This window comes from Ambystoma mexicanum, chromosome 13 (genome assembly GCF_040938575.1).
Source record: "Ambystoma mexicanum isolate Mex_15411 chromosome 13, UKY_AmexF1_1, whole genome shotgun sequence".
Taxonomy (NCBI): domain Eukaryota; kingdom Metazoa; phylum Chordata; class Amphibia; order Caudata; family Ambystomatidae; genus Ambystoma; species Ambystoma mexicanum.
Genome location: NC_090938.1, coordinates 167,569,499 through 167,585,036, shown reverse-complemented (window position 1 = coordinate 167,585,036; position 15,538 = coordinate 167,569,499). Strand labels below are relative to the sequence as shown.

The 15,538-nt window shown below is 42.2% G+C and overlaps 1 protein-coding gene across 2 annotated transcripts in view; it reads right to left on the bottom strand.

Annotated features, from left to right (window-relative positions):
- Nucleotides 1-4,926: 4,926 nt before the first annotated feature.
- LOC138520101 (maestro heat-like repeat-containing protein family member 1) overlaps nt 4,927-15,538 on the bottom strand; it is a 758,658-nt gene continuing 748,046 nt past the window's right edge. The window contains exons 24-26 of one of the 2 annotated variants that reach the window (XM_069632611.1): nt 10,979-11,098; nt 10,331-10,401; nt 4,927-5,091 (exon numbers count right to left, since the gene is read on the bottom strand). In XM_069632611.1, coding sequence (XP_069488712.1) covers nt 5,025-5,091; nt 10,331-10,401; nt 10,979-11,098 — 258 coding nt within the window. In that variant the 3' untranslated portion in view covers nt 4,927-5,024. The remainder of the gene's footprint in view (nt 5,092-10,330; nt 10,402-10,978; nt 11,099-15,538) is intronic. The other variant, XM_069632612.1, reaches the window with a different exon arrangement.

Genomic DNA, 15,538 nt, shown 5'->3' with positions numbered 1-15,538 from the left:
TTAGCTTAAGCAGTTTGGTTACAGTGGTTACAGTGGTAGACGGTTACAGTCATAACATGAGAAGCTCACAAGGTAATGGCTTGCTGATGTAGCTTTCATCGGTTATAAGACCCTTACACAGGAGAACTACACCTCCGAGTACGGGGTGCTACATCAAAAGGAGAAATTGCAGGTAAGTAAGGTGCAACATGAGTTTAGTTACACAATTTGGAAAGCTTCCCCTCATGGAAAGGGGTGCTGCATAAAAACATGCTGTTACCAGGTCGGTCATAGGTTTAGGTACACACTTTAGAAAGGCTCACCTCCTGGTACTTGAATTATGAAGAAAAGGTTCCAACTGTGAAGTCTTTACACGCTGTTTGAATGGTCTCTTTTTGCTTGTGTAGGTGTTATTCCCAATATCTTGTCTTCAAGAGTTTGAATATCACCAAAAGGAGAAAGCACCACACGCTGTGTATTCGAATCGCCTAAACAAAGGTGCGCTCAAATGAAGTACAATTCTTTGTGAAACCATTCCAATTTGTTTAAAAACTACTTCCGAAGTCTCACATAAACAACACCATCCTTCTGAATAATACCTTTTAAACCCAACACATCAAGGAAAGTTTAACACTTGCATCAACCTCAGTGGAAACCCATGCAAGCAGTCCTCTTCTGGATCTGCCATCCGATGGATTTGAGAGCAGGAAGATGGTAGGTGCCGTAACCTGCTTTATACACTGGGTCTAAAGACAGGCCTTTTGAAGTAATATACTATGCAAATTGCCTAAATATTCCTGCCAACCAGAAAAATCCAACTATTACCTTCTGCTTCATTCCAAGAGAAAACTTTCAAGAGACCAAGTCCATCATCCAAATTATATGTAACAATGCTTTTATCTGACCAGTTCTTCAATAGTGCACACACCAGGGGAGGACATGGCACATCATTCCAAATCAATCAGGTTTTTCGTCTGTCAAACACTGTCTTTTGTTCATTGTTCTAAAGGAACTAACGTTCCGTCATTACTAACTGCGCTCATTTTATAGGTTTATAGGGGATCAATCGTTTAAGAAGACCATCCTCGGATTTGAATCCCCATATCAATTGGCGGAAAGGTTCAAAATTCAATTGAAGGTAGACTTTCTACTAAGTATTTGTTTACAAGAATAATTTTAAGTATTTCTACAGGTCAGCATTAAATGAATCTTGCAAATGTGTTACAGACTTGATATCATCCAGAATAAACTACATTGCCAGGTCACAAAATCTCCATAATACAGATACACTGCTGTCTACCGTGTTAGCCTGTTTTCACTGTGTTTTATTTTTTTCTTACCACAGGCAATGGACTCTGACTGCAGACCTTTCCCTCTTGCCTTGGAAGTGCCTGTGACCCTGCGAAACACTATCTAAGATGGATATATAAATATAGAACATGTTATGTTATTTCTAGTCTGCAGACCTTGCCCTCCTGCCTTGGAAGTGCCAGTGGACCTGTGAGACACTGTGTAGGATGGATATGCAAATAGACAAAATAGGAGCTATTTCTACTCAGCATACCTTACTCTCCTGCCTTGCAAGCTCCCCTGGACCTGTGCGACATGTTATAAGATGGATATTCAAATAGAGAACACAACAGCTATTTCTACTCTGCATACCTTACTCTCCTGCTTTGGAACTGCCAGTCGACCTGTAAGACACTGTGAAAGTAGAACACACAACAGCTATTTCTACTCACATATCTGCCTTGGAAGTGCCCCTGGACCTGTGTGAAATGTTGACGATGGATATACAAATTGAGAACACAACATCTATTTCTATTCACATACTTTACTCTCCTGTCTTGGAAGTGTCCCTGGACCTGTGTGACATGTTGTAAGATAAATATACAAATAGAGAACATAGCAGCTATTTCTACCCTGCAGACCTTACTCTCCTGCTTTGGAAGTGCCTGTGGACCTGTAAGATACTCTGTAAAACGGATATAAATAGAGAACGTAGCAGTTGTTTATACTCAGCACACCTTACTCTGCTAGCTTGGAGATGCCAGTGGTCGTGTGATACACAGTGTAAGACAGATATAAATCTAAAGCATATAGTTATTTCTGCTCTGCAGACCTTACTCTCCTGGTTTGGAAAAGTGCCTGTGGCCATGTGAGGCATGATGTATGATGGCTGTAAAAGTAGGGAACACAGCTACGATTTATACTCGTCAGACCTTATTCTCCTGGCTTGGAGATGGCAGAGGATGCGTGAGATGTGTATAAAAATGGCGACCATAGTGGCTCTTTCTTTTGAACAGGTTCTCTTTATTGTGTGCTTGCCGTTGTTTTTCAGCATGGGAAATGAGGCATTGTGTCTTCCACTGCAACACCCCACAAGCTGCAACTTATCTCTGGGAGCCCCAAAGTCTTCCCAGACCTGATTGGGTCTGTCCACTGTCTCTTGCCCACAACTGAGTCATGCAATGGATCCTTACTGGCTGCAAGGGGCGAGCCGAAGGAACAGTAGACACTATTCAGAACAGCTCTTCTCTCATTATGCTGGAGAGCAGGCACCAGCAGGGTCATTGGAAAAGTCTTCTCTATGTACAAGAGATTTGCCCTGTGGGGCATTCAACCCATTAAGAGTTCTTACCAGGGAGAGAGAGGTGAGAGGGGGATCCTAAAAAAGACCAATGTTGGGAGCTTACATACTTCACTAAATGAGACATCCTCAACCTGTACCTCGTTACCTATCACCCACTGTTCCAATAAACTGATCTCGGGGTATTTTCTAGAATGATCTGAAGAGTCGCGCTTCTACGCCTGCCCTCACCCGCTTGCAATTTATGGTCTGTGCAATGGCCTTGGGAGATTTGCAAGACTGCAAATCAGATACAATTCAGAGAGAAGCCCCCCAATTTCCACAGTTAAAGGTTCTAGTTGAGTGATCCCCTCTAGCAATGTACCTGCTACCGACCCACACGTGGGTCATCTAACTTTGTAAATCTTTCCTAGGTAAACTAGGCAGTGACTTCCCAAGCATGTAAACTATATAAAACGCCATGTTCTTCATCTATACGCACCAGCCTTCGCTCCAACCCTTCATGATTTCCGTGCACATAGAGCTCTGCGGCGAGAACAGCATATATAAATCAGCAGGCTCATTGCCAACCCTCTCATCATCCTAAATATACTCAATGAGTGCAAACATGGCACGGTGTCCATTCTGCAGAGTCCAGATGCCACAGATGTGTCCATGGTCATGCTACAGGCTGGAAATGTTGGGTGGTGGGAATGGTCTATGGTCCCGGCTTTTGACACCTAGTCCGTCCGTCACACAATATAAATGGTGAAGTGTTTTGTGAGCTGCCGGAGCGAGTCACACCACACTGTGCAATAGCAGACAATTGTTCAATAAATGGAGTTGTGGTCTAGTGGGTGATTTGCGGATTTTGGTGCATGGAGTCCTCTGTTCTAATCTCCTTTTCAGAACTTGACTAAAAATTGTGAATGAGCAAATAACTTTATCTCCCAATGCCTACAATACAAGTAATGTGTTAAAAAAAAGTCAAACACAACTGTGCAGTAAATGGCATCTAATATTGTCCCAAGTACAGATTCCAATTTCCCTTATTTATTTATTTAGTCATGTATTCATTGATTTACATGTGTAGAAGCATGCAAAGCCCTTAGGCATCTAGGCGCTGGCTACAGCAATGAGCATTTGGAGGAGTGTATACAAAATAGAGTTATTTGAACAAGTAGGTTTTGAGCTTTTTCCTGAACAGGGCGTAGGAGGGTTCAGCGTGAAGGGTGAGTGGGTACATCCTTCCAAAGGTGGCAGCCGATGCCTGGAAGCTGGATCCCCCAGCCCTTTTAAGACTGAATCTTGGGATGATGAGGCAGTGGCTGTGAGTGGATCACAGGGGCCTGGTGGGAGTGTGTCTGTTGAGTCTCTGATCTAGGTACGAAGGTGCATTGTTGGACAGACAGCGATGGGTGATTGAACACATTTTAAATGTAATTATTTCTTAGACAGGGAGCCAGTGGACAGATCTTCTAACCTCAGAAATGTGATTATGCTTACCCCGGGCTAGTGCGGCACAGAGCGCTTTTGTTTTCTACTACTAGGAGCCTGTTTAAGTTTTTTTTGGTAGTGCCACATAGCAGTGCATTGCCATAGTCCAATTTAGAACCAATGAGGGCGCGGGCAACGGTAAGGCAATTGTCAGAGGAGAGGAAAGGTTTGCTTGTGTGTATGAGCTTTGTGACATAGACTGCTGTGGAAGCCATGTGATTGATTTGGCGGGATGCATTGAGCTTAGCATCTACGTGGATGCCAAGCATGTGTACTGACGATGTGATGGGATCTTGTAGCCTTCAATGTTGAAGAAGCAGAAGGCTCTGTCGAGTTTTCCCATCACAACCTCATTTCTGAACTGTGAATTTAATTTCAAACACACTCTGTCCTCTGTACATCCCCTCACATTTCAGGTGACTCTGTTAAAATAACTATACTCCATAACGTGCTTTGTTACTACCTGGAGCTTGATTTCGGTTCATCTGATCCCTACAATAAGGGCCTACTGTGTTCTTGGGATGGTTTACTTTCCACTGTGTGTGTGCTTGGGGAGAATGTCTACGCCAGAGGTGGCAGAGTATGTGGTTGGCACACATTTAAAGACCTGGAGATGTGTAGGGAGTGCTGTCTTCTACCTCTTGGATGAATGTTGTGGTGGTCCCACCTGAGCTGCTTGTGGAGCTTTGGGTGGCTCTTGGCCCCCTCTCACACAGATGATTTCAGGGACATTAGGGTGCAACACTGGATCATAGCATTATGACTCTGGTGATGGAGATAGCTACAATGCTAGGCTTAATCTTGGCTTCATAGCTTTTCCACTAGCTGTAAACACATGATGGTTATAGGGTATCTGGCTGTAGAATACACAACAAAGTATATTGTAGATATTCCCATGGACGCAAAAGTAGGTTTTATTTGGCTGGCTCCTTTTCTCACAAACTATATGCAATCTGATGGCACTAGTCCTTCACTGCTTCTATTCGAATATCTGTTTCCAGAAAGGCACATTGTCGGTGGTCACTGTAGCATCTTCTGGATTGGCACTGCGTCAAAAAAGTAAATCTGAATATTAGCTCAAAGGGAACTCAGATGGCTACTAAGAACAACAAGCACAATCGAATGAAAAACAAATTATTGACCACCCGATGACATAAATGAAGTGATATGATATGATGTTATGCAATGAAGACTTTGCAAGAAGGGACATCGCTCAGCCCTTGACTTTGGTGAAAGTCAACACGACTGCCCTGCAATGAGTGTAAGCCTATTGACAAACACCCCTTAAGTGCCAAGGACGAGTATGCTCATTCTTTTTCATAGACTTGCATAATAAGCTGGAAGTTAGGGGAACAAGATAAAAGGCAAGCAAAGGAGCCACACATTGTTAATAGAAACATCATCCAGCATAAGGATGGTTAGAGAAACCCTAGTGGCTGCAGGATTTTTAATTTAGTTTTTCATTTGTGAGTTGAATGTTGTGTGAGGTATCTTTCTAATCTACATGTGATCTGCGATTCCAGCCCCAGGAAGCCTGATGCACGGAAGGCTGCATCATGTTGCATGAGGCACAGTGCGTCCGACTTCTGGGGTAGCGGCCTGGGGGGGATATCAGAGGATGCAGAGGATACAAAGTGGGTCGGTACAGGTACATGGTGAGGGCAGCAGGACTGGGGCAGCACAGCCATGCAGTAGGGGAAGCACCCTCTGAAATAGACAGGTGCAGGGCATAAGACCGACCATGTGAGGCTGGCCTTCACGGCTGCCTTCCTCAGTGTGAGTGTTTTGCTCATGGTCTACGGACTCCGAACCGTGGTCCATTAATGTTCTTATCTACCTATCTTACTAAACGTGTCTAAGCTTGTGAGATTGCACAGAGTGGATTGCTGAGAAGGATCCGCCTCTGACACCTTTACTGCAGACTGTGTGGAAATGAGTTAACGAACGCTGACACCCGCCACATGAATACAAAGACCAGGGTGATGACTAGACCGGGAAGTGGAGCCAGGAGAAGCCCAAGTCAAGAACTTTGCAAGATGCCTTTCCTTTGCTCAGGATACTTTTGTGAAAACACATCTTCCTTTGTATGTAAATACACGTTGCTTTCCTGAGAACCACATTCTTCACACTCACGCTACCAATGACAGTGGACTGGTAGAATAGTCGTGATTTCCTGGATCTAGTCTGTCATTTTAAGTGGCAAGGAAGACCAGACCCTAATTCTCTCCTCGTTTTACCACAAACTAGTAAAGGAACTACAGCTGTTTCATGCAGGTATCTTCAGATGACCATGATATAATCTCTGGGAAAGGTAAAGCCTGGCGCTACTGGAGAAATTGAAACCTCTAACATTCATTTTAATTTTGATAGAGACAAATAACTTTCTCTGTTGGTAACACATCACTTATGGTTGTGTATGACACATTGCATAGAATCTGTAATAGAATATATATTGAATGCAGGTTAATATTGTACCCAAGTTTACAGTTATATTTAGAAAATCGCTTTGTCCAATGGGCCACCATTTCTGATATAATTTACTGTAAAGTTTGACTCTGCAATCTATTTATTTATTTATTTGTCATTTGTATAGCACACATAGCCCGGAGGCATCTAGGCGATGCACACACGAACAACGTGCATTTGTCTTTCATATGCCATTGTATACATAATGTACGAGTACTGTCAGCTTGCAAATATTTTGACTTTGCAAACAATGTTAGTAGGTGTAAATTACGATTTAAGATTATACAAAAACTTTGCAACCCAGTTTCGGATAGAAAAGAGTTGAGTCCCATGCAGCTGCTCCCTGATGCTATTGCTAGATTATTTGTGAGAACAAATGGAACAATGCATATAGAAATCAGCTCGCACTCTATCCGGCCCATTCCATTCACATCTCAGGAGCTTGTGCAACATTGATGAATTAATGATTGAGATGAATGCAACCTAATCCCTTCGGTTATGAACCTATAACCTCTGCCAGAATTAGAGCACTAAAATAAACCAGCAAATGCTCTGGCTCTCCACGGGACGCTTGGCATCCTATTATCCTTAAGGCTCTGACGTCCTGTTCTCCAAGAGCAGATACATTGGGTGAGGTATTTGACAACTCTGTAATCTCTGTCCAGATTCCGTTGGGTTTTAAATTTGTGTCAGTGCCATCCCTCTTAAAAAAATAAAATTAAAAAAAATAGCAGGCCTATCTGATCGCGACAATTTTAGACCAACCTCGAACTGCAAAATTCAGGGAGAAATGAATTGTTCATGGTGTCTAGCTGTTAATTAGGTAAGACTGAGTTTTTGGTCACCACCATCTTGGGTGAGTTAAGGTTGCTGGTTGACCAAAGCTTTGTTGAGAGCTTGTTTCTGCCGGACCTTGATATTGTCAATCTTGCATACTACTGTCTAGACTTCATGACGCAAGACTTCGAGTGATCTAGAATGGATGAAGTCCTTCCTCTCGGATGGATGACAAGTGGTCACATTTACAGGTCGTTGAAAATATCACTGGCGAATCAAAATTGGCGGAATTCACCGCCAATTACATTTCTCAAGTAGGGCCGTTTTTTCCTGCTTTGTCATTTTTTGGGGGTGAATTTGTTTTTCTTCAAATTTCATTTTTTCACTACTAAGAATGAAGCGTCCAGTGGGCGACCAACTGATTTTTTTTTCAGTAAAAATTACTTTTTATAATCCAATATTTTCCATGGCTACGTCAGAAAAACGAAATTTAAAGATGGGAGAAAACTCAAAATTGCCCATTTTGGGCAGTTGGTGAAGTTTGCAAAATGGGTGAATTTTGGCCTGAATGTACCAGATTTTCTCTGGTGCAGCAAATTCTGACCATTTCACTCACCCTAGTGACATTATGCACATTTCAATCTGACACCCAGAAAGGGAGGTGCATCAGGAATCGGCTCCATCGTCTCTCCTTTTTAATCTGTATCACACCTCTGGTTCAGCTAATCTGGGTACAGGACAAGATGCAAGATGTAGGTATCAATGTTTATAAATGTGCTAATATAATAAAGTATGAAGATGGTCAATAATGGTATGTATTGGCCCTCCTCCTCATTATGGACCCAAACCCTACACATCAGAAGAGGTCCAGTATCTAATGGTATGAACCCATCAGCGTTTCTAGAATGTCTAAGCCACATGTTGGAGTTCTTTTATAACTAGTAATCTTGGAAACTCTTTTTTGTGGGGTTTTCTAGACTTCGTTAATCAAATGTAAACGATTGTAGTTGTCGGGATTTTATTTTGAGCTGCCACTTACCATCTGCAATAGATTTTACAAAAACAGTTTTGAGAGGTTCCAATGTGTAAGCATGGAGTGGCACTCGTACTGATTTAGTAGAGTCTTCTTTCAGAAACTACCCTTGTGAAAACCAGCATAGTAATATAAGATGCCACTCGCGGTAAGGAAAAGTACATTTTGAAAATATGTAATATAAAGTTGGAGAAATAAACTTAATTGAATCAGAGATTTTTCTGAATGAAAAACAAAAATTCAACATCAGAGGCAAATCGTCCTGTGCAGAAAAATTTGAAAACGAATTCAATGTTGTTAGTAAGGTGCAAAAAGGACTGAAGTAAAGGGAAAGATTTCACCAACAATAGAGAACATGAGAGCATTTCTCAGAGCCAGCTGCTAGGTGGAAAAACTGAACCTGGGGGTAGGGGCATGGTTTTGTAAGGGGCTTATGTGGATTGGATAATGAAGGGTTGGTGATCTGGGTTTCTGCGCCCTAAAGTCTTTTGCTGCTTTGTGCAACATATTTAGAGCAGTTTTCACCACGGTCTTCAAAGGAGCAGCCTTTCACAAGAAGTTGGGAAGAAGGGAGAGCCACGTGGACGAAAGAATAGCTTCTTTGAAAAGGTTCAACAAGAGGAGAGTTGGACTGAGTGCATTTATTAGTCAATGTTGAGTGATCATAGAAGTTGTTGTCCACAACCCCAGGTTACAGACCCGTGACCTAAGGCACAGCTAGCTGCTCATGATTCGTTGAGGAAATCTCTTCTTTTTCATATTTACTCAGACATTGTAAAATTCTACTGTTTTGTTTTCATTGCATCATCTTTAAATATCTTCATGGTTTGGTTACCCCTTGTCTCTCTATTGGCTAATCTCGTTGCACTATTCTCCTTCTTTTTAAGGTCCTCCTTCTGGGTGTGACCGGTTTCCGCTCTTTTTCTCACCTTGCTCCAAAACTTTGGAATACATTACCTTTCACCTCTACACTTGTTTCTTTTTCATTCCTCCCTTGAAACCTATTTTCTTTCCCTTTTCCAGTTCTAATACTGTCACTGTTTGCTGATTGCCCTTTATTTTATTCATGTAAGTTTTGTTTAGATATGTTCAGGATTTGAATGTAAGCGTTGTATAAATTATAAATTCAAATAAATATATACATAAATAAATAAATGCATGATCAGATGTCCAAATGGAGTTATTTTACGAGTTGCTACCTCTGATATGTATTTTGACAGAAATGATAATGACATAGGCACGGGGATACCAAGCCAGCCCGCCTGGGGGAGGATGCCAGCCCACCCTGCTGTGTTCTTATCTTTTCTCTCTTAGGCTGTATCAATCCTTCTCCTTCTCTTGCCTGTATCTCTTTTCTTCTTTTTTCAATAGGCAGGGATACACTAGGGCCCAACTTGCACAATAACATTGGGTTTTCTGAGCAGAGAACCACTTCACTTGCAGGGCAGCCAAAGGGGTATTAGAATAATTGACCTAAACACATTTGACCTAAAACATTTGATCACATTGTTTTGACCTTCTTTTCAGTCACATTTAATTAAATATTTATGTGGAGGTAGGTAAGAGTATAGATTAGGCTGAGTGGAAGACCGAAAAAAGGGACAAATAAATTCGATCAAATGTGATAAGGTCAAATGTTTTAGGTCAAATAGACCCAAATCGCCAAAAGAACCTGAGTAGCTTTTTCATGAATCCTCCTGGCGCCATTCTATGTTCGGGAGAGCAGGGTGGGAAGGGCAGAGGTGGAGAAGAGAGATGCTCTGCAACCTTTAGCTCCAGATATATTGGACTACAACTCCCATCAGCTCTAGCCGGCATAGTCAATGTTGAGGGATCATGTGAGTCATGGTCCAAAACATCTGGTTGCAGTCCCCTACCCCAACACACTCAGAGCTGCACACATTCCATGGAAGCCAGAGTGTATACACACACTTTGATGCTGATGCATCTGGCTGTGTTCTGCCTAGACAAATGAGTGCGCCTCTTTATAAGTTAAAGGAGAAGTATACCTTAAAATAGTAGCTGTTATTAAAGCATTTTGCCGGATTGGACTGCCAAAGGGCTCCTTCTCAATTAAATCCTGTAAACGAAGAACAATACACATGGTTATAACGTATCAATGGTGTTTCAATTAAAACTGTGGTTTTACATGTATTTCAAATGTTCCTATATGTACGTGTTGGTGCCGCCATAGCACCATGATAAGGCAAGGCGATAGAATGCTAATGATTGGGAAGCATGCATGTAGGTTTCATACTTAAATATACTGGCTGGCATGTGGAGTACTCACATTGTTCTCTGTCAACTTTGAATCAAACACGCCACATCAGCATTCTGTTCCAGGCTGCCACATATTACCACTAAGATTCTCGAAAAAGACAAAGGACTGAGCCTTCTTGTGGAACCAAACCGGATTATGGGAAGGGAAACTTGTTGGGGTTCAGAGGAAGGCATATGGATCTTCAATACCTCAGTCCGGCACTACCAGCATTACTCTTGCCAAACGAGAAGTAATTGCCTGGATTTGACATGAAATGGTCACCAAAATTCACCAAGCACCCATCTCATCCCGGAGTTAGGCCGAACCATGCTTTGGCCACCCTCTCATCTTCTCTCGCATCCTGGTCACCATCACTTTTCTCAAAAGCCGTGCTCACCTTCATGAGTTTAAGAATCTTTTCCTTCTGATGAGGTTTCAAGGTTTCTTCTCCACTGGTTGTCATGACACTGGTGAGCATTGCCACACTCTTCGCAAAACTGAGCTTGAGATACGCCTCCTGCAAGACACACACAGGACAACACCAATGCATCTTGGCCAGAGGCAGGTCAGCAGACTTCCACAAAAACCAACCGCAGTGATTGCTCTAGGGTTGGCAGCTAGAGGAGGTTGTGTCCCATGTGAGACCACTTAATTTACTCTGGTCCAGGTGGCGATGACTACTGCATGGGTGTGCCTGCTAAAGGCCATTGCCCACAAGCTTGTGCTCTGTATTTTCCCTGCTGTCTCTTACCACATTTGCCCCCTCAGTTATCCCTCCATGAGAACCTCCCTGTCCTGCCTCACACCCCGTCAGCCCATTCACCACAGCTGCCTTCCCCCAACTTTATTTCTTCTACAATGTCCTGCTGCCACGGAGAAGAGTGGTGTACTGTTCCCCATCGGTCTCCGCACTGCTGTCTTTGGTGTGATGCACTTATCCATGGCTGTCTATCGACCGCAATCGCGTGATGAGAATTTACCAGCTAACATTTGATATGGCACGCTAGTCTCAAAATGGACCTAGTGTGAGGAGGACCAACCTATGCTTTGACTGCCTACATTATGTTATCCAGTATTCAAAGTGTAACAATCATCATTTCTGTGCCATCTAAATGGCAGCGGTACATGGTATGAATCATCTTAACATAACACAGTCGTCATATTTGGACAGCCACTAAGCATCACCCAAAATCTCAATTTGCCTCCTTCTGGAAGCGTTGCTTTCACTGGGATTGCATGAAAAGAGTGAATCTAAAATGGCGAATGCACATTTAGATCGAAGCCCATAATACTGAACAGGGAAGCGGGGTTGCGAGGGTATCCCCTGCTCACTCCCCCAGTTCTGTATTATGGGCTGCGGAGTTGCAGGGGTGTCCCCCTCATACATTAAATGCATTGCGGGGGACAAACAGGCAAAATCCCAAAGGATCGAATTACAAAAAGCAGGAAAGTGGGCTACACAATTTTGTAATTCGATCTTTTGCAATGCGTTATTTTAATGCACATCTGCTTGCCACTTGGCTCACATTTGACACATTTATTTACTTTTCACCTATTTGTTTTGGCATTGTGGATCTCATTCACGAACCTCAGTCGTGAACACATTGGGCGAGATTCTCAAAAATGAATGTAAATGAGAAACGCACATTTTTTGAATTTTGGTCAGTTTTGGAAATGTGCAGGTCAACTTATTCTCAAAGGAACCAGCACACTTCTCTGGGGTTTGTGCGGCAGCGCAAAAGATGCAATTGCCACACCCCTTACATACATCAGTTTCGGCAACCCACTCCTGACACTAATGCATGACAGACAACAAAAATACAAACATTTAAATCTATGCCTGTTTTGGGGGCTAGAAATGCAAGTGTGAAGGCAGTGGTTTACCAAGCTGCTGTCTCACATAAAACAAAAATGGATGTCTGAGTAAGAAAGGACTTTGCAATTATCTGTGCATTTACCTGTACCATTTGTATATTTGGGATGGCCATTGAAATGCCAAGCAACACTGCATTCTTTGCACAAATGTGAAAAGGGGGTGAGAAAAGGCATCAGAATGTGAGCTGTACCCACTCCTTACTTGGCCACAAAAACACTTATGCACTTACCTCTTCTACATTCACTTTGTCAGACATTTACTTCTTGAAGCATGTTCTTCTTGCCTTCACTTCATCAGCATTTTCACATTGTCTTGGTGTCAATGGATATGGCAAAGTTAGGGTTGGAGTCAATGAGAGGTGAGGGGGAGAATATTGGGCTAGAACAGAAGAAGGGTTACAGAGGGTCTCCCCCTGTCATGACGAAGTGAATCTTAGAAGAAGAGAAAGCCGGAAGAAGTAAATGTATGAAGAGGTACATGTGACAGAGTGAACGTATGGCGAACTGAATGCAGAAGAAGTAAAGGCATACAGCCACGGTGTGCATCTGTGGTGGCACATTCAGATGCCCTTTGAACATACGCCACAATCTGACTGATTTACTAGAGAGCGAGATCAAATCCAGCCTTTCCAACAAGCCAATGGAGATGCTATGGTTCGTTCTTACAGCTTGGTGTTTAGCACGAAAACCTTTCATTATTTCACATGAAAAAAACGTTTGCTCATTGGGATGACGCATTAGCAACAGGTACATATAGTGTGCCTCTTTTTGTTCTTATTTTTAAAGCACGGACTTCGGCCAAATATGTTTTACCTTCCTGGGACCTGCTGAGCAATAATCAAAACTACAACTATGCTTACAAAATAAATAGCCACTGGAAATAAATATATCAAACACAGATAAATGGTATCACCCAGGACTCAACCCAGTAGGAAGAGCTCTCACCCTGTATTCTGAGAGGAGACCTTGATTCAAGCAGTTCGCTAAGCGTTCTTGAACCGTCTGAAAGCCTGACGCTCTTCTCAAGTTGTTTGGAATTTGGGCCCTAACTATAGGTTTGGGCGATTTTGCCCTGCTATGACCGTATACAGTCATTACTGTGACTGAATTCAGAGTATTTGATCTGTGGTTCATTATACAGAATTTGTGGTGTTAGTAGGTTTCCAAAAAGACTATGTGCAACAAATCCGAAAACTCTGGATGCATTATTTTGTTAAAATAAATGTCGAATCCATTTTCGTGATTGTGCATGGAAACGGAAGTGTGCAGAAGCACATCATAGTGTCAATAAATGAGTTGAGCTAGGTCCGCGAGTTAAAGGCTTGCTCATGCCATCTGAAGGCAATCCCCGCACAGGGCTGAATCCTGTCATAGGAAATTCAACCTTTCATCCTTCTGAGACTGATGCATTGGGTCACATTAAAGTGAGGAATAGTAGCACCTTTAATACATCCTTAGAAGTAGGAGATCCCTGGCCTAAAGCACTATGAAATATGGCGTTATCTGTGTGATATTATGTGTACGTAGATAGGGCAGTCCAGCTGGAAACATGTCAGCTTTTCAGTATACCCCTAATTAATATTCATCAGATACATGTGCATACAATAATTCTGAATCTATTCACATTTCTTCTCATGCATTTTAATGATGGATAGCCTGAAAACTTGTCAGGGCTCCTGGCCCTCAAGGACTCGAGTGGGATAACCCTGAACCCTGATGTAGATGATCCTTGCATAAACCATGAACGATTTGGGGATCAACACCAGGACACTCTTCTTTCAGAGGGCCGAGACAAAAAAGTAGTGGTCAGAACAAGAACACAGGGGAGAAATTAAACATTCCAGCCTGTTCACTTGCCGAACAGTCATAATCCCCAATTAGAGGAGAACCATGTATTGAGTTCTTTTGATTGTCCCTTTTTTCAAGGATTTATAGAAACTTTGGATGGCCATAAGTTTTCCTGTACATAGTCATAATTTGCAAAAATTCATAAATCCCTCACAGTACCTAAATGCAATAAACTCAGACCTGCATCCTGATTGGTGTAGATTGGTCCCCGATCGGAGCAAAACACAAATGTATGGATTCTCTGAACATCCCCAGATGGACATGTTCATACATTCTGTTTGTGGTATTTGTTGAAAAATGTTTTCATGCACTTATCTTCCCCACATGTGACAAAGAAGGTAATTAGGAGTTTTCACAAAGCTGTTAATTCAGCATTACATATTTCTGCATGTTAAAATATATTAAAATCACCGGATGATTTTCACCAATCACTTGCTCTCAAAATATGGTGGATCCTCTGGAGTGGGGAAGATGGGATCATAAATATGAGGATCACTGGATCGTCGCTTAAGATCAAGATCTCAGAATCAGCACTTAGCATCAGGATCTCTGGATGATCTCTTAACTTCAGGATTTACGATCAGCACTTAGCATCAGGATTTCTGGATCATCGCTTAACATCAGGATTTACGATCAGCACTTAACATCAGGATCTCTCGATCATTGCTTAACATCAGGATCTCTGGATCAGCACTTAACATCTGGATCTCTGGCTCATCACTTAGTATCAGGACATCTGGATCATCGCTTAGCATCAAGACCTCTGGATCATCTCTTAACATCAGGCTCTCTGGATCAGCATTTACCATCAGGCTCTCTGGATCCTCGCTTAACATCGAAATCTCTGGATCAGCACTTAATATGCAAATCTATGGATCAGCACTTTACATCATGATCTCTGTATCATCACTTAACAACAGTATCTCTGCATCAGCACTTAAGAACAGCATTTCTTCTAGATCATTGCTTAACATCGAAAGTACTTTCTGGAAAACCCATCCTGATGAAATGAGTCATAACAGTATTACCTACACCAATGGCAGAAATATATTTATTTATGTATTTATTTATTTATTTTTCATTTGTAAGGCGCTTATACATCAAGAAATTGTGTTTCAAAGTTCCCACAGGGCAACCAGAAGGAAACAAGGGAAAACATTAGACAATGGAATAAAAAACAATGATGAACAAAAGGCAGAGGCTGTCCTACTAGGCCTTGTGAACATTTGGAATG